General features: G+C 37.2%; 3 protein-coding genes across 4 annotated transcripts in view; all 3 read right to left on the bottom strand.

The window, feature by feature from the left end:
* LOC139962067 (uncharacterized protein MT2135-like) overlaps nucleotides 1-23,540 on the bottom strand; it is an 82,905-nt gene that overhangs the window by 17,963 nt on the left and 41,402 nt on the right. Inside the window, exons 1-3 of one of the 2 annotated variants that reach the window (XM_071961916.1) lie at nucleotides 3,589-4,498; nucleotides 1,831-1,899; nucleotides 169-255 (exon numbers count right to left, since the gene is read on the bottom strand). In XM_071961916.1, the coding sequence (XP_071818017.1) occupies nucleotides 169-255; nucleotides 1,831-1,899; nucleotides 3,589-3,645 (213 nt within the window). In that variant the 5' untranslated portion in view covers nucleotides 3,646-4,498. Of the gene's footprint in view, nucleotides 1-168; nucleotides 256-1,671; nucleotides 1,900-3,588; nucleotides 4,499-23,540 lie in introns of those variants that run through there. The other variant, XM_071961915.1, reaches the window with a different exon arrangement.
* On the bottom strand, nucleotides 4,966-16,355 carry LOC139962070 (uncharacterized protein MT2135-like). The gene is made up of 13 exons (XM_071961922.1): nucleotides 16,154-16,355; nucleotides 15,563-15,628; nucleotides 14,039-14,125; nucleotides 13,467-13,502; nucleotides 13,069-13,108; nucleotides 12,309-12,445; nucleotides 10,956-11,096; nucleotides 9,480-9,614; nucleotides 8,990-9,103; nucleotides 8,330-8,409; nucleotides 7,230-7,412; nucleotides 6,451-6,634; nucleotides 4,966-5,722 (listed from the first exon to the last, which is right to left on the bottom strand). Exons 1-13 carry the CDS (start codon nucleotides 16,205-16,207, stop codon nucleotides 5,534-5,536), a joined length of 1,446 nt encoding a protein of 481 aa, XP_071818023.1. The 5' UTR covers nucleotides 16,208-16,355; the 3' UTR covers nucleotides 4,966-5,533.
* LOC139962071 (galactosylceramide sulfotransferase-like) lies at nucleotides 16,487-23,342 on the bottom strand. Its single transcript, XM_071961923.1, has 2 exons — nucleotides 22,598-23,342; nucleotides 16,487-20,790 (listed from the first exon to the last, which is right to left on the bottom strand). Exons 1-2 carry the CDS (start codon nucleotides 22,705-22,707, stop codon nucleotides 19,656-19,658), a joined length of 1,245 nt encoding a protein of 414 aa, XP_071818024.1. The 5' UTR covers nucleotides 22,708-23,342; the 3' UTR covers nucleotides 16,487-19,655.

Here is a 23,540-nt window from a genome sequence, read left to right as displayed (position 1 = left end):
TTTCTAAAATAGGAAAAATGCGACAGAAACACTATAAGTATAAATGGAAGAACGACTGTGCAAATTAAAGCTACGTATACCAGCAGTAGTTTGATCGCATTATACACCATTGAAGGAGGGGAGGAACCTAGTCAGCTGGGTGTATGTATATAGCAGTATGGTGCTTACCTGTAGTGCTAGTTGTGTTTGCAGAGCAAAGGTCATCCAGGGATCCACCGGAACCGTACCAGGAACGCAATGGCCATCATCGTTGCACTTAAATGAAGCAAAATTTTATTTTCATTATAATACGAATTGAAATCTTCGCCGGTCTATATATATATATATATATATATATATATATATATATATATATATATATATATATATATGTATATGTATATATATATATATATATATATATATATATATATATATATATATATATATATATATATATATGCAGCAACATGACCAAGGCAGCAAGGTATGTTGTTGAAGATGGTTATTATGGGCAGTATACGGCAATGTGGTAAAGGTCACCGTAATTCAAGCCTTTTCTGATAACTCATAAATTTTTTATAAGGTATTGTTGTGTAGACACTATCCCTTATAGGAGGAGGAAATGTTGTTGAGATGTTTGATATTAAAGTAATATGGGCATTCAATTAAGAGAGTAGATAAGAAGGAGTAGATGTTTAAAACAAAAGTATAGTTTCTCTCTTACCTGAAATGGAGGGCTGCAAACAACATACAAGAACTTAATATACTGATCCTTACAAAAAAAATAATATTTAACCTTAGCAGCCGCGTGTATACCTCTGGTGGTTGGCCGGCTTTCGCATGGTTCCTCAGCATCGTACGGTATATCACACATCACAGGGAAGTCGGTATATCACACAGCACAGGGAAGTCGGTATATCACACATCACAGAGAAGTCGGTATATCACACAGCACAGGGAAGTCCCCATGTCACACATCACAGGGTAGTCGGTATATCACACGTCACATGGAAGTCGGTATATCCAACGTCACAGGGAAGTCGGTACATCACACAGCACAGGGAAGTCGGTATATCACACGTCACAGGGAATTCGGTATATCGCACGTCACATGGAAGTCCCTATAGCACTTGTCGCAGGGAAGTCGGTATATCACACGTCACAGGGAAGTCGGTATATCACACACCACAGGGAAGTCGGTATATCACACATCACAGGGAAGTCCATTTATCACACGTCACAGGGAAGTTGGTATATCACACGTCACAGGGAAGTCTGTGTATCACACGTCACAAGGAAGTCGGAATATCAGGTTGTAGATCCGGACGGAAGATAAGTAGGTTTGTTTCAAGGGGCAAAAATAAGTGTCCAGGGAGGTAATACGTTCGATGAAGAGCAGTTTAACCAGGGAGCTGTTATACTCCCTGGTTTAACAAAACAAGACGACGCCAGTACGTAGACCATTGAGAACGATGTGGACCTTAACGTAAAGTCAAATCCTACTGTCGTGTACTCCAGATATAATGTCCGGCATACCGGGCAAAATGGGGAAGAGAGAGTAAACAGAGAGCCATGGAGGAAAAACCACGGAAGGCGAGCCACGTGGAGAAGAGCTTGAGCCGCTTAGTTTACTGTTACTATACAGAATCTAAATCCATCAACTACCAAAACAAAACAACAACAACTGCAAAAGGCCACGTCACTGTATAATTGAAACGCGCAGATGTTACGGCATTGTATTACAGGCTTAGCACAATAAAGGCTTAACTTGGGACACACATAACTATACATAATAACAACTCTTTAACATAACAATGTCTTGAATGAGAGAAAGGTTGGTGTCTTAACCTCGGCGCAGTCTACGTCACGGCTAATTAATCGGCACTCACTAGCGTCAGTGAAATCCCACATGAAAATCTAATATGGGTAAAAAAAATATAACAAAATAAAGAGGAAATAGTTGATTGAATGGAGACATCATCAGTAACTGAAAGGTCTAAAATAAGAAACTATGAATTGTGTTACTTACCAAAATTAATAGCTGATATTAGTGTGACGATAAAAAAACAAACAAAAAAACAATAAAAAAACAATATGAGGTATAAGAGCAGCTGTAGGAGGCATTTTGTGAATATATGCGAACTTTCTGTTAAGTAGTTGTCGACACTAATTTGTGATATATGTGGATAAAACAGACAGTAAATATGAAATGAGAACTGTAGACAGCATTATCTGATAAATGCAGAAATACATCAGAGATCATACCTAAATGGTGAGGTAATGAATGGTGAGGTAAATCAACATTTATAACACGTGTATACTTTAAGAGTGGGTGGGGTGGGTGTTGCGAGATGCCGTGGTATTTAAGGCCTGGAACATTTGTTATCTTTCATATATGACTGTCATTTGGAGCAAATTTACGCAAATTAATTTGTGATATACTCTTCAAATGTTCAGGGTCACTGGAATGTTACTTAAACATTAAAATTTAAAACAAACGTAAAATGTAATTTATTTCTCTATAAAACAAACACTCAATTGTAGAATTGCCTTGTTACACCACTCATCATCAAAACTCTTAAACCTAAATCAATTGAGAAGGTTAAAAAGTGCGTGTTTAACGTATGGGACTATGCAGCTGCCTGTGTTGTAGCCGACTAAAGTATGCTTGAGTGAAAACATAAACATAGTTATGGATTGTTGGCACCAACGTAACTGCGACATGCAGTCGTGTGAGACATGTTCTTTTCCAAAAGTATTTTCCAAAACTGATAGGCATACACACGCACACACAGACATATTTCTGTATAACCACATCAATGAAGAAAGGTGTCTTCCATATACAGCAGAATTGTATAGCTAGCAGAGAAAGAGAAAGAGAGTGTATGGTGGGCGTGGGAAGGGGGGGTAGGGGTGGGTGTGGGGGGTAGGGGATATGACAGCACAAGGCCAAGAAATCAATCAGGACTAATGTTTTTACAATATGCGAATCGGAAAGATTGTTTGAAAAATATGGAATTATGAATGACAGAAAGAAAAAATGTATAGCGAGTATCTGTATACCATTCAAACAACACGTGAAAGTCATAATCATAAACAAATATTTTCACTTCAGTTATTAATGTTTCTAGCTTCCATTGTAAGACAGCGTGCCGTCAAATGAATCGTCCATAGTCGACCGACGTTAAGCCTAAGAATCTCCGCAAGTCCCTGTTCCCAAGAACTCGAATATTACATAAAGCCCTATTATTATTATTATTATTATTATTATTATTATTATTATTATTATTATAAGTAGTAGTAGTAGTAGTGGTAGTATTATTAGAAGTATTAGTAGTATTTTAGCCTTCATGTGGATATGAAAACAAAATGGTCAGTTTACGATAAAAAACAACACTAGGTAGAGAGACCACATGAAGTATAATGCAGGCTAACATTTGTAAGCGGGCTTGCTGTACCTTTCTAATAACTTGTCCCACCGACTATCACATATCAATGTCTGTTCTTCAAGTCCCCAAGCATATCATTAACAGACAACAGTTTTTTAGACTACCGAGAATAAAATCGCCCGATAAAACCTTTTTTATGATTATTTTATATACTTGCCATGCCAAAGACAAGAAACGGAGCAATACAGATGCCTTGGTGTCGTGAACGTTCCATATTTTACGGTTTCCGTGATGAGTCTTCTTGATCTGAGATGTATTTGATATTGCTGACGATTGTATAGTTAAAATCGGTCCTTTATATAGTAGTTATATTGGGTAACTTCAAGTTGGAACATGACATATTTGTTTAGAGGGTGAGGGACGGGTGGAGTGCGGATAACACGGCACAATAAAACAGTCAACACGTCATGAGGTATAAAAGAATGAACAAAGTTCAATATAGTTGATAGTGATGATTTTGAAACTTGTACCAATAACCCAAGATAGCTCAATAGGATAAAAATAATAATAACAATAATAATAATAATAATAATAATAATAATAAGGATGTATAAGGCGCAGACATATTCACACCGATAATGGTGCTCAAGGCGCATCACACCATTACCCTAGTCAACGATAACCTGTCAAACATAGAGACAATCCCTCCACATGGCAGCAGCTAAACAGCGCCCAGCTGACAGTATATCTCACAGGAACCCATCTATACACCCTGGGGGAAGAGAGGCAATGGAGATAAAGTGCCTTACCCATGGACACAACGCAATGATCTGGCCATGACTGGAACCTGCATACCTTAGCTCACAAGTCCACTGCCTTAAAAAACGGGATGTTTTAAAAATAAACTTGGAAAGAGTCTCGAAAATATAGCATACACTTGACCTGTGGTCCACTTTCTCAAACTATATCTAACCATGTTATAAGCTTCTACCAACCCGTTTTCTTGTCGCCATGAGTTTCTCGTTTCTAAGGAGGCACACAATTCAACGTATCCTGTAACTTGTGTAGATTTTATACACATTATGTTGACACAGAAGGTGGGGGAGGGGTTGGCTGATACCCCACCCCATGGACCGGCATGGCTACGGGCCTGAAGTTATACACCAAGTAAAATGATCAATAGAACATGATATCTCCTAGTGCATTACATACTGAGATGAGAAACAGTCAATAAACAATAGGCATCGGTATGTATATTTCCACCATATCTTTATTGATCTCATATATAGACATATATTTATACATTACAGCATGTGACGTAGAGTCAACAATTCATTAGGAACTTAAAAGTCTAATATCATTTCTTACTGCTTTCTTGGTCAAACACAACAAATTCTTAAAGTTTAAATGTTTCTTTTCATATCTATAGATTGTTTGCACAAGTTCAATAATGTGGAAGGTAGCTTATCCCTTTAATGTAGTCACACAAGTACGAAGTGTGTTATCCCTGACAACGTATACTAATGACGCGGAACACACGATATCATACGATTTCAGATGAGACACGTGACATGGGGGTACTAGGGTGGGGGGGGGGGGCTAGGTCCCCAAATACTTGTCTACCGCCCGAAAAAGGTCTCCTTAAAAAAAGGAAATCTATAGCTACGCCCGGGCGTGGCATACAAAATTCCTGCCCTGTTATGATTCACAAGTTATACCGACTCCCTTTTGCGGCACCATCCCTATGCAGGGGTGGTTAAAGGATTCAAAGAAGAAGAAGAGGGGTGTGGCACTGGGGCCGAATTGACGTGAAATTGTACATTTTTAGGCATTCGCAGGTCTATCATCAGGTCACCACGTAACACTTGTGCTAATATATCCTTTCAAATGATTTTGTAGGGTTTGAGAAGGGGGAGTGGGTGTAGACCCCCCCCCCCCCCTCATGTATCCTGCTAACCTCAAGGTGTTCTGTCAGACCCAATTGTGCGTAATGAAACGGCTTCCGTCTCACAAACGTAACCGTTATTCTTTTGTATTGGTGCAGGAAACTAAATTTGTATAGTCACCTGCAGTGATTACATATTACAATTATCGTACTTCACTTATTACAAATGACATAAAAATTAAAAAGAAAGGAAAGAAAAGATTATGTAGAACACCGTTCAGTAGAAACAAGTAGTAGCTAGGGGAACAAATGAGACCAGCCACAACATGTAGGTCCATCTTGAAGAGACAAGTCTATATGAATCACTGGGGGCTGTTGTGAGATGACCAAGGTCAGGGTCTTCGTAGTATGGTAACCATGGTGAAAAATTGATCCAGATTGTCGAGCCCTTACTAGCTTCAATCAACTGTTGGATAATAACATCACCGTCGATGTAACGTTCATTACCTCTTTTTTATTCGTTTTAAATGATAAATGACAATAACGGCCAGCCTCATTTTTTTTCATCCGTTCACCCTTTTCATCGTTCAAAATATGAACTGGGATTTATCTCTCGCTGGCTGAGGCCTTTATCAGTTTCCTTGATAACTTACTTGAAGTTGGTTTTTGTTGTAAAACGCCAAGATTCTTACCACGGTGGTATGTAACCAATCGTCATATATGTGTGTAGGGGGCGGGGGCGAGCATGTACTTCACGCAAGTGATGACTTAAATAAATAAAAAGTAACTCTTATTTTTTTTAAAGGGTTTTTCTTTTGTTAAAGAAAAGTTCCCTTTCCCATTTTGTATTAATAACTTACTTAAGTACTTTAAATGAATTTCTTTATTTGGTAATCCTGTGCTTTAACTTAATGCAAAGGCAGCAGAGGCGTGGTACAGTGGGTATTTGCTTTCCACTTTACCTCTGGGAAAGTCCTGAAAAGTGCCCCTTTCATAATAAGAAGTGCCCCTTTAATGAACAGCGCCGTAATGTTTTAAAGTTTCCTTTTTACATTTAAAAAGGTTTTCTTTCCTTAAATGGAAGGTATGCTCTTTTTGATTGATATATCGTTCCGTTGTGCCTCTAAGTTCCACCTGCCCCCCCATCCCCCCATCCCCCACCCCGCCCTCGAGTATGGAAACAACCTTACTTACCTTTTGGTATCTGTAACCGTTCTGAGGTGCGATGAAATTATAGTATGGTGGACAAACATGTTCCGTTATGGTGTACGGACCACGTGACTCGCTAATTGTCCAATCACTGAGGTCGTCGCTATGTTGACATGCGTAGTGCAATTCTTCTTCACAGTTCGCTACATACCATCGATTATCTTCACCACTGCAAACAAAATGAGAGTAACATTTAATTTGCATGACCGGTCATTTTCCACAGGGCCCCTCTATTGCGGTTTGGAGCCCCCGACAGAGAGTCCCTCTCTTGTATTCGCTTTTTGTCATTTGGATCCCCCAACAGAGATTCCCTCTCTTTTGGTCGCTTGAATGTCTCATTGAAAACCTTACATCTCCACACAACAATTGAAAAACGTCAACATCCTGATCTAAGTCAATTTGTTTTCGATACTAATAAACCAACTGTGAGATGCAAATCAACGTCAATGGTATAATTTCACTGAAAAGGTGACTTTCCACCTCTCGAAAGAGTCATGACTCTCATTCCCAGAAGACACTTAGAAATATTACGACCAGGGACGTTTTTTCGGGTCTTGTGATGGTGGGGGGGGGGAGAGGGGTAGAATCCACCTGTAGCTACGTCCCTGATTACGACCCTCGTCAAGGATGTAAGCTTAAACATGTCGTATTTTATTAAGGATATTCTGAAAACTTCATAAGTAAAAATATGAATGGGATCTGTTCGAAATAATTGCCAAAAAAAAAATAAAATGAGTTTTGGTCAAGTATATCCTCCTCCTTACTTCATCTTTATGCATGAGTTGCTCACTAAGGGTTCCGATGGTTCACCCTCAGCCCAGGTATACACCGCTGTCTTCATCAGTTTTGGGTTCACCTGATCGCCAGCTGGAAATTCTATCCTACATTTGAGCAATTCCCAGTAGTTAGAGACGAAGCCAACGCTTGTTGGACCATCAGAGATGGCACTGTAAAGATACAATTGTACTGTAATGACATTGACAAGAAAAAAACCACACTATAAGAGACAATGAAATTGCCAGTAGACAATGCCAATGTAAAGATACAATGACACTGTTAAGAAACAATGCCAACGCAACGACAGTGACACTGTAAAAAGACAATTACACTGTAAAGAGACAACGCCACTGTAATGCCAAAGGTATTGTTAATAGACAAACATATGGCACTATACCGAGAGAGATACAATGACACTGTTATGATAATAGCATTGACCTCAACACTAACAAAGACACTGGCACATAAATTAAGAGATAAAGAGACCCCTGGTATTTGCTGGCACATGTCTTCCCATTAATACATATCTTTTTGAAAGACGGCTCATGATAGAGCCTGGGCACGAAAACAAACCGCCTTGATCCACTCTCACTAACCCAGGTCCCCTTACATTTAGCCTATAACCCTGTGACCAAGACGGCATTTCGTCAGTTGAGTCCGAATCGGGATCTAGCCAATGCACATACATGCTATTGGTTTAAGGATGAGTAGCGATCATTACTGTGATTACTGAAGTGCGCGCTACAATTTTGGCATTACTGGTCAAGTGAACGAACCTACATGACTGGACGTTGAAACTTAAAGTTTCATATAGTCTCTGTACATTTGCAGTTTCAGAAGCTAGCTGCGTAGCCAACTTATTCTGAGCCAGTCACGGCGCTCACGAGCGCCCTCACTTTGTAGGTACTTACATTACCTTACTCCCTGATGTGCTGTCCGCCCAAAAAGTTACATCACGAACAACCGCATAGTTCCTCCTAATATTGCAAACACTCCACGCGTACTACATGCAATACTGCGTATTTGCAGGCAAACACAGTTCTAGTTAGTAAACGTATTTTATGACACAAAAGGGCCCTATACTCACGGATAGTGCGTGCTGTCGCTGTAATACCTTACTGCACCGCTGTTCTCTGTTTTCCCGCCACATTCAGGATACGGAGTGAACTAAAAACAATATCGCATGTAAAGAAAATACCGATTATTTCTTAATAATTACATAATTTTTGCTCACCAAATGTCAGAAATTATGAGACAGATGGAGTTATAATCGCAACGTTAATCATGTATGCAAATTTCTGGTCTGTGGCCACTACGGAGTGTGAAATTGGAATAATGATAAGACAAAACTTGTTCAGTTTCCCCATTATCGACATATCGAACTATCGATTATTGATACTAAACCCATTATCTTGAAACAACGTAGACATTACTAATCACAAATTCTGACGCAATAGTAGCGTCACAGAGACGACGAATCTGTTTATAAACAGACGAGATACAAACAATTTAAAACTTAAAAAACAACTATAACTTGGCTAGTTCTTGTGTAAGATGATCGGCGAATAGGAGACCAGCGATTTCTACATGAACTATATACTCCCAATTAACATTCAATACAAAATCGATGAAAAGCACACTACGATTCAGGCCTAGCACATATCACATTAAAATTCAATATGTTATATTATATAGTAAATCAGTTCGGCCCAATAAGCAATCATTACTACATATGTGTTATTATTACCCTTCTGTACTGTCGATCGCTCCAATATAACTTGTGTATATAGACATCGCCATGTGTATACAACTCCCCAGATCCAGCGGTGCTTCCTGTTGCTATGACAACGTTCTTGCCATCCTAATCCGGATACAAAATTGGATAGAACATTCATGAATTATGTAAGTAAGATTAACATATACAAAAGTTTCTATTAATATGATTTATGGCCGCCAAATAAAGAAGAATGTTCACGCTATCTATGATATATTTCCACTCTTCTTCACGTCATATATAATATAGACAAATGGTGAGGTGTGGAGAAGCATTGAGGAAAGGGGTGGGGGCGGCATAGGCTAAGGTGGGTTTACTGACGTCTTCAATAAGGAATAAAATCCCATTTCTCTTGTCATGGATACTTATAAGAAGGCATAGCTAATTCCTTGTACTATACGGGATTAGTATACCGTCATTGTGTTTGAGAATCAATGACTCATGCATGGATTGGTGAACAAACCTTTCTCATTTGACGTAGTGTTGGCCAGTAGCCCTTGTAAGTGTCATTTAGATCACGTGGGGTGAACACCTTACTTCCAAGGTACTCTGTAATTGGATCGTTCATCAAATCATCGTGACCCTGATCTTGTTTCTCCTATTCAAGAAAAAGAAAAAATGCCAGGATTTTTCTAACATTATTATCTTCCATTTAAAGTTATACAATTACCCTCGACCAGGCATAGACAGAATGTCACAATTGTAACCACTAAGAATAACAAGTACTTAACAACAACAAAAGTGAGGCTTAAATCAAGTTCTCACTGGTATTTAAATTTTGAATTAAAAAACACATCATATACTGTATATAGCCTTTTGAGAGGAGCCCTATAATATTTGCTGATAATCATAGCAGAAATATAAGATTTATTTTAGGTATGGAAATCGATTCTCGATTCGTTGACTGCTGATTGTAAACCGACTTACCATTTGCACGCTTCTAATTCTTAATGTCCACTGGCAGAAAAATGCCCTACATGGTTTGAACTGATAGGTGGCTTATATGAAAAATTCAGTTATTAGTAACATTAAAACTCAATGCAATTTCACATTTTCAATGTATCGTGTAAAGTTCAAAAGTGACGAAACCATGTACTTTTGAGTTACCCTGCGTTTTGCTACAATATATATAGGCCTATACGTATATACATGGTAAATGGCATCCAATACAAATGTTCTAATATCTGTATGGTATATCAATACAAACTGCCAGCTCAGTGAGTGAACCCGTGTTTATGCCGCTTTCTCTCTGTTCAACGAATTCTATTTCCAAGCAGTAAAACATATACATGCGTGTAGCATTGTAATGTTAAGCATTATTTTTTACGCTTTGATTCTGTATGTTTCCAATTGTATGTCACTGAACTGTATTTATGTCTTTCATATTACATGCACACACACACACAAGAAAAAAAAAGGGGGAAATATACTCCATGTTTGGAACATTCGGTGGTTCTATACGAAAATAACAATGGAGCTTACAATCTCTTTTAAGCATTCATATTTTTTGCCCTTGCTTTGCAAAATTCTGTTGCTGGAATACAAAATATATGTTTCTGTTTAACACAGTCGTCATTATCTCATGGTTTGTATGGGTATTCTTGAAGCTAAATCAAACCCTAATTCGTGCTTCAAAAGATAGTAGGACCCAAATTCTAAGGAAATCGTACAGACCGTGTAATACTATTAAGTTAGTTAATTTACTTTGGGAGTATGCAGGGGCGGAGGGTCCTATTGGTTTATCTACTATGCCTCCGGTATACACCGCTTGGTATGAAGAACCAAGTTGAGGTGACGAAGGCGCGGATTTCTCCATAGTGTCCACAAAAAAAAAGTGTTCCAGCGCCGCCGATTGAATCACTGAGTTGGTATCAATTTATGCCAAGTCCGCCCCCTGAAACTCTGTGTGGACCAATAAAACTGTCTCCTTTTTACTTACATTGAGATATATGCGAACAATCTCCAACTGGTTTCCATCTGTGTTCAGCCAATCGGCGATCTCCTTAATACCGTCTGAATATAGTTTGTCATCGTCTTGACAACCGATTTTAATATTTGAACCGAGATGTGCAAGTCGCATCTAAATGTAAACAACAGCGAATTGGTATAAGCGATCGTTTTAGTTTTGGGTGAGTGAATGATCGTCTGACTTTATATACGATTTTATATCGTGAAAGTAAAGTTTACCTTAGCTTATAAGCTTAGTCCTACTCTCATGTGTCGCAAAGCCTAATAAGAATAATGTATCAACATATAGTGCACTTAAAGGTCATTTTTTGTCTTTTAACCTCTGAAGAAGATCCTGCTAGGACCGAAACGTCAGGCCAACTTATTTTTACACATTCTCTTACACAGGCTCTCTAGTGGATAGGCAGTTTACTAACAGTTTTATTTTATTTTGATATTTAAAGGTAGTCAGTTATAGGCCCCAAATTATAGCACTCTATAATTGCTAGAAGTTTTCAAAAAGTGCTTTCCTGGAGGTCTTTACTCTCCAAATTGTTCTGAGACATTTTTAAGGAAATCACAAGATGACTGATTGTCCCAGTGAGGAAAATTTCCTCGAAGGTTGCAATAGAAACAGTTTAAGAATTTTGACCAAAGATGACCATATTCGAATATCTAGCATATTTAGGGCCAATACAGCATACATTTAAAAATACATGCGAGTTGCTTCGACGATTTCAGTCATTTCCTTAAGTGCTAGGTTGTAATCATCAACCGAGGACAATTGTGTATAAGTATCTATTCTCTTTCCAAATGACTCGTGATAACTCACGTGACGTACCACGGTCATGATCACACAGAGCTTCGCGAGGTTAGAGGAATAGGGTTGGGAGATGATCAAGTAGTTTGGTTTTCGTGCCCATGCCTCTTATCTTTGATGGCCTTTTTTCGATCATATTCATCGTACTTAATGCGAAAAACAGCAATAACTAACATATATATGGTGTTAATTGAAACCCAACAACTGGTTAAGGCTCATTAGCCCATTGAATATTTTAACAAAATGTTGCACGTTGGTGCCTTAAAATTCCTACGTTTTCCAAACATGGAATGGAACACATGCATGATATCTTTGGAAGATATGTGCACCAGGTTGATGCTCAAGCCTGAGGTCTTAAAGGTCCGTATACCCAATTATTGCAAGATTGTGCACGGATATTTTTTCGCGGGCCAAAGTAAAGTTTTCTCGGATCGGATTTGGTTCCGCGGACTTACTGTTAATGGCCTATAGATTGAGCAACAAAAGATCAAATTTCCCTTTATACGATATTATCATAGCCCTTACCGCATCTCTACAGAACCAATTGTCCATTTCAACGCCACGTATGCCCATATTAAGCATATCGGTGATACTAAATTCCTGGTTGGCAAACCCCCAACACAACTCTCTGTACGGTGGAGGCCAGGCACATGTGTCGTTCTCTGCATATCGAAGGGAGAAAGTATTGCTGCTTTTTCAATGACGGTTATTTGTGGCAAAAGCAACGATTTGCGGGATAATGAACTGAAACGTAAACTCTTCGATTACCCATAAACATGTACATATTAGTTAGCATTTAAGAAATAAGCAACCCATCCTCTGCACACACGCACGCACACACAACGTGACTTCAATATTCTAGTATTCGAACACTTTAACTTACTCAACTACATCACCATTAAGGTAGCATAAGCACCACTTTACCACCACCCGCATATGGTTGGCCATAGTGGACAAAATTCGGGAATTTATGCCGACATATATTCGATTTAATGCTGACATATCATAATTAAATGTCAGCATTAAATCGAATTTATGTCGGCATAAATTCCCGAATTTTGTCCACTGTGGCCAACCATACCCGCAACCATCTTATCACTTACACATCGATATAACTCCACAGAGACAGCACAACACCACCACAACCACCATATAGTAAAGTACCCTATTATCAAAACAAAAACCACACAAAACCACAACCACTCGTTTTTTCTTGTTTCGTGCGTAATTTCGTGCGTTATACCGGCAAAATATGCGGGTGGTTGCATGTGTAATATATACTTACTTCCGTATCCATCTGCTCTGTTGTTGTAAGCGTTGTGCGCCTGTTCAAATAATAATAATAATATCCAAAATAAGTATAGTTCTCTAAAGAAAGCAAACATCTTCTTTTTTTTATATACCCTTCTATTTAACTGTTTTCATAAAATTAAGTATGAGAGCAAAGATCAAGAAATTCCTATCAAGTTATTGGCTATATATATATATATATATATATATATATATATATATATATATATATATATATATATATATATATATACATATATATATATATATATATATATATATATATATATATATATATATATATATATATATATAATTTAAATATATTGAAGATATTATCACAGAGGATGACATTACGTATCTTATGTATACTGTCTGATTTAGAATGCTTACGTCTAAGAAGGATACTTTGTCGAAAGGTTCGTCTATCTATAAAAGAAACATAAAAAGTACACACATGGTCAACATTAATGATTCATCGCAATGTTAAAGCTATGCACGGTATGTTATCTCATTAAAGAGAGAAGTGGATAAAATTTTGCTATTTATTTTAATTTATTCAAGTTGAATGAATATTTTATTCAGATTTAGCAGTATTATTATAGCATCTCTTGAAATCCATATTTCAACTAAAGGACGGGCAGGGGTGTATGTATTTTTTTTGTAGGGTTGAAAAAAGGGGATACAAATGATTGTTATAAATGAAACTCTATCAACAAATTTATTATCATCATAGTTCAATTTGTATTTCTGTGGTCAACCGTAGCTTGAATAAATTTTATCATATATTATATCATTCGAATTCGAGAAGCCTGTCGTACGAACGTTTTTTTATATTCTACCCCCCCCCCCCCAACCCCCACCCCAATGCATTTAATAACGTTCTTACAACCCCAAAAGGATTAGTTTTAGACATATTAATAAGAAGAAAAAGGTGTAAAGAAGATTAAAAGAGATATTTTAACCTGTAGTTCACGTTGTGTGTACAACGCAAAATTAGTCCAAGGGTCAACTGGTACAGATCCTGGCACACAATGTCCATTATAAGTGCACTGTAAGGATTATTGGAAGACATTATTAGATTTATTAAATTATTGCTGGAATTGCATTATTATTGCATGTACACAGAACGAATTAATGATAAAAAGCACTCAAATAAACCAAAATAAAAGTTGAACTTAACGAGAAACACATTCACATTGAATAAACAAATCAAATGTTTGATGAATAAAAATACTACAACAAATAAAAGTAAGTGAGAAAATGAAAAAAAAAAACCACCAGAATAATTATTGAAGGAAAACTAAATGTAAGAAGGGAAAAAAATATGAACCCCCATTAAACACGTGGCCATTGGCATTCTCTTTAAGTATATAATTTACACTATCAACGGTGAGTCTGATATTCTAGAAAGTTTTTTCGGCCATTGTGTCATTTTGGAAAGGTTATCTGTGTTTCCCTATGGCGACATAAGGGGTGCATACATCCCATTACCCGAGGTACCACAAAGAGTTGTCAGTCCATCGGCCTGACGGTGAATAGGGTAACACATGCACTTGTTTGTTGACACACATCACATTACGTTTTGACACCGACGTCAAAAAATGATAACCCTGCACTCCTTGTTGTTGTGTTACCCAGTATGGCATTGCCCTACTATAGTGGAAAAGTGAACACGTCAAGTTTAAATTGAGTGCCCCTATAAGGGGTGTGGGGTGGGCAGCAAACACCACTGAAAGTTTTAATAGAAAAACGGAAATGTATATATGACATATCCAGGGATGTGCCCAGGATTTCCTGAGTGCTGGGTATACTGATCGCCGTCCTAGCGGAGGGGTCTAAGGGGAGTGGGTGTCCCCCTCCCCTTTGAGAAAATTTTCGATTTTTGAAGGTGCTCAGATGCATATATATACACAAGTACTAGTTTTGCTAACAATTTACATTTTTAAATTTTTTTTAGTGAAATATATTACGTACCTGCAAAAGTTTTTAGTTTGTTTCAAAGAGATTTTACAGAGACGGATTGAGAACCGTAAGTAATGTTTCTCGCATGCGTTACTGATGCATTATTAGTCTGTATGATTTTGGCATAGGCTGGGCCCAATATATGTTGAATATATTGTTAGGAATGTCGGGATTTTAGATGAATATAGTGCTGGGCGGGATTCACGATTTTTAAGGCAGTGCTGGGCGGTAATTTTTAGTGCTGGGCGGTAATTTTTAGTGCCGGGCGGGGCCGCCCAGTGCCGCCTAGCGTGAGAACATCCCTGCATATCTTATTCAGTCGTGAAACATTCCTGTTGTGTTTTATTGTCTTTTATTTTGGCAATATTTATAAAAATCGCTCTCTCTCCACCTCTCTCTCTCTCTCTGTCAAATCATGAATTTTAAACTGATATAGAATATACTGCAATGCTCTACATGCTGACAAAAGACAACACATATTACTATAACAGAAACAAATAATATATTGACTGGAACTTAATTACCTCATCGCATCCTACGTCAATACTCAGCATTTGACATTTGGCCGCAGCAGATTCGTGCAGCATCACCTAACAAACAAACAAACAATCATATAAGAAAAAGACATAAAAAACAACAAAATAACGAGTTAATTTGGTTACTCACCGAAATATATGGCATATTATGAGCGCACAAAGCACCCCGCTCCTTCACTCTACGCCCACCCCCAACCTACCCATATATAGGGTTAAGTAGCAGGTGTTGCCTATAAAAATGTGATATATCAGTTTTGGGTTTTTTATGTTCAAACCCTCATATTTACATTTCTCTCTCTATCTCTATTTCCTGCAGGGTGTGACGCATTCTTCAGTCTTAATTGATGAAATTTCTACTTTGCAAATATACTTAATAAATGATTAAATTCCTCTCGACTCCATAAGTCGATCCGTGTGATGACTTTATGATCGTGCGAACTTAAATAGTATAACGCCGTATAACAGTGATAATGATAAATTATTCAACCCATGCATAAACAATGAAACCATTTGTAGCTTTGAGGAAAAAAAGAAAAAAGCAGGAGTAAATAAACAAAACGACGGGGTTTTTATACTCACCATGAGAATTAACAGTGTAGAAAGACTAACTTGATGATAACGTAGGTCCGCCATTGTTGATCAATCATGTGTAAGCGCAGTATTAACGTGTTAATCGCACGCGCATATGCACTGCTTACATATATATTCACCCATATATATATATATAGGCTAGGCTAGGCCTTTATTTACTTGTAGGGTAGATAGGTGCCGGAACGAAACGACACAGGTTTATCTGTAACTTATAACTTCTTATCTGATTAAAAATACAGATAAATAAGAACTTACACAAGAATTTCAAAGTTCAAACTTCAAGCAAAGCTAGATTTTTTTTATTTACTGTTATTTAATTAGCATATATATAGTTAACTTTGGTTTAGTTTAAGAAACCATTGTCCTTAGTGTCACGAAGATTTCAATCAAACCAGTTTATAACTGAACATGTGACAACACACGGCTCGTTTGTAAGACTATAAATTGTTATTACGGTTAGGGCCTAATTTATCAAACGTTCAGCTTGTATCTACTATGATGAACTACACAACTCCATTAAAAACAAAGCGCGAAACACACGACAAATTGTGAAAAAGAACTTACTTTATTAAATCAGGTTTACCTATTTTTGTTTTGTATATATATACTTATTACATTTTATTTAGTGAACAAAAAGAGACCAGACTTGAACACGAAAGAGGAGACGTTTTGGAATCTTTGAAGCTCATTTGTTCTTCAAGATTAAATAAGATCCTAATAAGATTTTGTTAAAATACAACTACAGGAAGTTATTTATATTCACCGTATTCGTTTCACAGTGTGTTGATTTTAGCTATAGTTTGGAGGAAGAGGAGGAGGGGGGGGGGGGGCTAGGAGAGCGAGGAGAAGGGAGAACGGAAGAAGGAGAGTTGAATATTCATCTAACTTACATGTGGTCGAAACACAAACGTGTCTGAGCTTAAAAGTGTTTTGCTTCTAAATTAATAGCAACTAAAACAACTTTCGTCATTAAGTACAGTATCGTAAACCGAACAAAATAACAACATGCATAAAGCCTTATAATAAATTAATAATATGTCGTCTTGTGTATAACTTTAGCAATTCATCAATATCATGGCATTAATTATGGACATCTACCAACATCGGGTTTAAGCCGCTTACGCGGTGTTATATACGTCATGTGTTGTTTATTGTAAGATTGATTGATTAATTGATTTTGGAAATTGAAACTTAAATCCATCTCTCTCGCAAAGGAGGCGGTATACGTATAGAATAAGAATTGTGAATACGAATTTTTCAACACCGAAGCTCGAAAATTTCCTGTCTGCATGGCTGTTGCGATTTGCAGTGTGTTATATCGTATAACATAGTCATTTAAACATATTTCGTGTCCATTCAATACCACCGTAGATTTTCTTCTCTTTTGGGCTGTGTTTGTGGGGAGGGGGGGGGGGGGATTGCTATATCCGAATAAAGTAATTATGGAAAAGGTATACACAATATTTATTCAAAGAAACATAATACAAGTTGGAAATTATCGATTTGATGGATAATGCATATATTTAAACAGCTGCATTTTTTTTTTAGTTGGGATGACTCTAAATACTTAAACAGCATGATATATGTTCTATAAACACAAGCTTCACACGTCTAGTTGTGTTTAATACCCAGTTGTTTCATTAATTATACTTCATACTTAACAGACGTTCTTGAACTACACATTTCAATAAACAAACGGGTTATTTAACCTGTCTCTGATGATCTGATACAATTAATACAATACAATTTCTGATACAATTTCTATAGTTTACATTTACGGTTGAAATTGTATCATGAAATCCCAAATCCAACTTTAGACAGATATAGTGAAAAGTAATGTAGTATTATGTGTATGAGTTCTTCTGTATTTACAACGTGCCCTATTAATTGTTGCAGCAATTGTCAATATTGACGTCAAAATAATTTAAAGTATAGGCTAACTTTAAGTGGTTTTTATTATTTTTAAACAAAACTGAGATATTTTTGTCTCGTGCTAAATGAGAAAAACATTTAAAAGGGGAATTTTTAAATGATAATAATACCAGTATCAAGAATAAACTGAATAAGGAAAGTGATTAAAATTTGACGCTATGCCATGAAGAGGAATAATTTCTAGATACCGTATCTTTTTTTTCTTTCTTTAAATGATGATAAAATGTGCAGATGACCTTAGGCAAAACAAGTTTTGTTTTCCTCAAATTTTACTAAATAAATCTTCAGATTAATGGTGACATACGGAAAAATGAAGACTGAAAAGTTGATATTTTGCTGTTTGTTCAAAAATGTTAAAATATTTGTGAATGAAAATCATGCAAAGTAGCTTGTTTTTGTACCCAGCAAAAAAAATATTTGATTCGTGATTCGACAATTTGAAAAACTCTTTAAAAAACTTCAAACATGGACTTTTTTTTGGGGGGGGGAGGGGGACATAGAAACTGATACACAAACAGCTATTGTGTTCAATCAACAATTTTTGTTTTTGGTACAAAAGAGTGAGAGCTGTGAGGGGTTCGATAGTTAATTCGTGATACATGAACAGTATCCAAACCCCTTTTGTTAGGAGAGAGAACAAGAAGGGGTTAGCTATCTAGTAACCCCCTTCCCCCCCCACCCAACCGATAAATATATATATATATATATATATATATATATATATATATATATATATACAGTAGTCAAGTCTTAAAAATAACAGCCTGATTATGAATATGATTAAGAAACCTTGCTTTGGGTAACAAAGAGACCTATACTGTGTGTGTGTGTTTGTGGGTCGCTAATAAGCTCACAATACACACTTTATTCAAATCATGTACTAAATTGATTGGAATAAACAACTTTGGCAAGGACTCAGGTATACAGAGCTGTACGAGGGATTCCTTCTTTTGTTCAAGAGAGCTATGATGAGGGGTTCGCTATGGTAAACCCCAAATACGATTTGTGCTGCATTGAGAAAAAAACAAAATTGCAAATTTCCTTGCACATATTTTATCCTGCCTTTCACGAGTATACATGTTTTGATAGTACTTTTAACAATAAAATGTATAAAAGTTTAAGAAAGTGATAGTGATAATGATTATAAATTTATAATGATAGTAAGTTTAAACAATTTGTATCCCGGTGAATAGATATATACGGTAATATGAATTCTGATGAAATAAGGACCGATTGTTGTATATCTCTCTTTCATTTTGAACTCTACGGTTACCGGATCCTATTTTAAATTCTTAACTATGTAATGATTTATAAACGAAGTCTTTTTTTTTAATCTCTCTCTCTCTTCTGATATAAACCGGGTCTGACATCGCGATGTATATACATTTATTGGTATTCGTCATTCGTTTCGTTATTATTTTTTTTTATTATTCCACATGCAGATTTGCAGTTTACCAATTTTTGATCTAAAACTTCCTTATATAATCACAGTTTTCTTCAATCATAATTTGAATCTAAGTCGGTTTAATCGGACATTTCTGTGTATCATTTTCTTACGTTACACATGTTTACCGAATCTTGCTGCCATGCTTTTCTTGATTAGTTTGGTAAAGTCAGCGTCACTCCGGCGAAGTGTTTCGCATTTCTCTGTATTATTTTTAAGATAAAATTTGATCTTGGAATTTCTATCGACACACTCGCTGAGAACTTTCTCGTTGAGTCTACGGAAGCGGTTTTTATCATCTTCAAAGGAAGGACCGTAATCTTTTATCTTTTTCCAAAATGTTTCGTTGAAATGTTGATAGAGAAGATAGTCTCCATGATTCCAACGTTTCATCTTCTTGACGATATCTTCATTTTTTTCAAATCTCATATTCTCTCTTCTAACGCCTTTTGATATGTAAACTATATCATCATAATCTAAACATAGCTGCTTTTTAAGCAAAATCAGAGATTCGTCAAAATATTCTGTAATCATGACCAAGTCGAACTCTTTATCTAATTGGTCGATTTTCATATTAATTCTTGTCTCGTTTTCATCATCTCTGTGGTCAAATCCCAGATCGTACAGTTGGCCATTACGACTCCGTTCTTTGTTGAAGTAATGCTTTTCTTTGTAGTAGTAATATGGATCTTCCATAAATGACTTCAATGGATTTTTCGAGCTTTTAAGCTGCATTCCTCTGTACATGCCAAAGTAAGAAAAGGCTGACTCTAACTGGTCTTCTGGTTTACGTAATATTGTGACGTAAGTTGCACCCGGTAAAAACATTTCTAAAGTTTCCCTGTTATACCTAGCATGATTAGTAAGAATATCAAACGTTTTCCCTCCCATTCCTGGATATTCATAGATATCACTTGGACGAATTAAATTACTTCTAGCGATCACGTGTCCTTTTCCTACAGCGAAGGTCCAGTTCCGCGAAAATCCAAACCGTTGTAAAATAGATGCCGTCGTGGAACTAGCTGTCTTGTGGGTCTTTAAAAATACGATTCGCTTAGGATGAGTACACGGTTGTTTCTCTTTCGACTCGGTTATAATCGGAGATAATGTTGGAGGATGGGCTGCAAGAGATATTTTGTTTACTGGATATCCCTGATTGCGGTGAAATATATGTCCGTCCTCGACAGCTCTCTGCAGCTGATGCTCCAAACCATTAAATGTAGAATATAAAGGTTGAACTCGGTCGTACCTATTAAAAAAATATATATAATAATGTAAGCAAATCATAAAATATATAAAGAAAGATCCTCCGCCTCACCCCATCACCCACCTGAAAAAAAGCTGTGTTTGAAAATTCACCTAATTATGTCGGCATGGTTACTTTAGTTTCATTTGAAATGCAGATATGGTCGGTATTGGATAAGTCATATTAATTTCAGTGATGGTGAAATTGCCACATGTATATAGTGCTAACACGATTGCCCGAAAATCACTTTTGTCGAGGCCCATGGAACAGGCAGTGTAGTTAGCGGAAATTGAGTTGGTAGATATTTGAAGCAATATACCTTACTTTCTTTAAAAGAGATCGGTCAATTTCATTACGAATGGTCTTCATCAACCCATTTCTTTATAGTTATAGTCTCATTTCCCCCCCCCCCCGTTTGTCCCAGCCCCAACCCCAGGCACGTAGCCAGGAATTTGCCAAGGGAGGGGCGAAACTGTAAATTCGGCATTGCAAACTATCTAAGCCAGTGGCGTAGGAAGGTACTTTTGAGTGGTGGGGCTGAAGACTGATGGCCGGCCTGGGGGAGGGGTCTAAGGGGAGGGGGTGTCCCCGTCCCCTTTGGAATTTTTTGCATTTCCAGGTGGCCTCAGATGCAATTTGGTGCAATATAGCACACTTCAACACCCACTCCATTTTGTAAACTTAATTTTGTATTTTCATCTGGTTTTAGATGCAATTTGGTGCTCCAAATGAGATTTTTTTTCTCATTTGGAAATGAAAAAGGGGTTTTCTGACTTGCGAACCGGGGGGGCGGAATGATACTTCCGCCCCTCCACATTTTTCACTGGGGGGCTGGCGCCCCCAGCCCCCCGGTTCCTACGCCCTTGATCTAAGCGTAGCGCCACCATGTTGGCGCGAAGCGTACAAGAAAATTTTGGCGGAAAATGCCTCCCAGATCGCTGGAAAAGGCACTTCCCAGGCCTTGTCAGTTGCATCTTAGCATTTTCTCTTTTGAAAATACTAGCGATATCATAAAAACATTAATTTTTTTTAAATATGCTCAAGGGGGGCGGCTGCCCCCTTCGCCCCCCCCCCTTGGCTACGCGCCTGCCCAACCCCTTCTCCCTATCCCCACGAATTACTTATCTATAGTATGTCACATATCACTTACCCGTATAGCAGACATAGTACCACTGAACGCAAAATATGAAAATCTATCTTTCTGTTTTCTCTAATCATTCGTTCTTGTATATAGGTAAAACAAACATCATCCCCAAAACATGGATATTGTAATTATTAGCTTACTTCTCGATATGAGAGGCGGCAATTTATCGTGTGACGGTATTTTAACTCAGTAATGTGGAATATTTGTGTCTCCTGTATCTCCTGTACGTTGACCACACACTAAATACAGAATGACGTATTGAAACAACTTTACGGCCACTATAATTAATTAGTCAACCATTATCTTTAATTTGAATGTAATGAGAAGGATGAACAACTCTTAAGACTACATAGTTAACGTTGAACAGAAGTTCACCATGATGCATTAGTTTTATGCTCCTTCGTGTACGAAAGAGAAATAAATTATGTCTGATAAAAAATGAGGGGTAAAATATGAGAGATATATAGTTTGCTTAGTACTTTTTTTTTCTTTTTTTGCTAAACATTTTTTTTTTGCTTCGTTTGCTAAACAATGTCATATTATTCCTGTTTCATAAACACTGTAGTCTATTTAAATCTAAACCTAACTTATACACAGGTGATTCGTTAGTCATGATCCAAATATGAAATATATCTACATTTGTTAAAAATAAACGGAATAACGTACCTTTGTGAAGCGGAACCATGTCGCTCGACAGAAGATAACTTGAAAAGGAGGAGAGACGCGGCCAATAAAACCAGAAAGGTAGCTTTGACTGACCGGGCCACCATCATCATATAGACGATGTGATTAATGACGTATCGTTTAGTATACCTTCTAACAGAAGATATTATGAACTGTACTGAAGTGTCGTATTCGTGGTATATATATATATACTCCGTATATAGGTTTTCAACTAAACCAGCAAACGAGTAAATATTAAAGAGTCATTTATTTAACAGGCTGTACTATAGGTTAAACAAATCAGTCGTTGTTAACCAAGGTGTACAGTTTAATCTTTACTCTGTGATATAGAGCAGAATATAAAGGGCGGACTGCCCACAATAACTGTGCCAACATGGAGACCCCGCCGCCATTACCAAAGTACGGGCAAGTTGTGAGTGTCGTCTGCTCACTGTTTACGTTCAACACACAGTAATGTTACTAACAACTGACCAAACTGTCATTAGTTGTTCGCAATAAAATGCCCGAATCCTGTATTGCATTCGGTTGCACCAACAGGTTTATAAGGAAGTGGTATTTCCTTTTCATAAGTAATGATCTTAGCATAATGTTACATGTGTGAAGTCTCGTTCAAGTTCAAAAAAAAAAATTCTTATGTCTTTCATAAGATTGGAGTAAAAAGGTATATCCTTCTTTGTGGCGAATTAAAGGAATGTGATACCCCGGTGGCTGAACTTCGATGTTTAATCAATCTGCTGGTAGCATTATCTCCTATACACCCCCACCCCCCCACCCCTTCCCCAAAAAATACCAGTTTCTTTTCTTCCCTCTCATGTTTTGAAATAAAAAGATAAACTAAAACCACTGATTTGTCAACGCATATCAGTTACTTCTCACTAGTTATGCACTTTTCAGAGTGAGGAAGTGGGAGAGTGAGGGGGGGGGG

This window comes from Apostichopus japonicus, chromosome 20 (genome assembly GCF_037975245.1).
Source record: "Apostichopus japonicus isolate 1M-3 chromosome 20, ASM3797524v1, whole genome shotgun sequence".
Classification (NCBI taxonomy): Eukaryota; Metazoa; Echinodermata; class Holothuroidea; order Aspidochirotida; family Stichopodidae; genus Apostichopus; species Apostichopus japonicus.
The sequence above is the reverse complement of the archived record's forward strand: the minus strand, read 5'-3'. Positions and strand labels throughout refer to the sequence as shown.

What these genes read in the sequence shown, in the direction of transcription:
- LOC139962070 (XM_071961922.1), bottom strand. Translation starts at nt 16,207, where the DNA reads ATGGCGGACCTACGTTATCATCAAGTTAGTCTTTCTACACTGTTAATT. An exon ending in TTGACGTAGGATGCGATGAG is followed by an intron (nt 14,126 to 15,562) that starts GTAATTAAGTTC and finishes TAATCCTTACAG; the next exon opens with TGCACTTATAATGGACATTG. An exon ending in ATTGGTTCTGTAGAGATGCG is followed by an intron (nt 11,097 to 12,308) that starts GTAAGGGCTATG and finishes GTTTACATTTAG; the next exon opens with ATGCGACTTGCACATCTCGG.
- LOC139962071 (XM_071961923.1), bottom strand. Translation starts at nt 22,707, where the DNA reads ATGATGATGGTGGCCCGGTCAGTCAAAGCTACCTTTCTGGTTTTATTG. An exon ending in CATGGTTCCGCTTCACAAAG is followed by an intron (nt 20,791 to 22,597) that starts GTACGTTATTCC and finishes TTTTTTTAATAG; the next exon opens with GTACGACCGAGTTCAACCTT.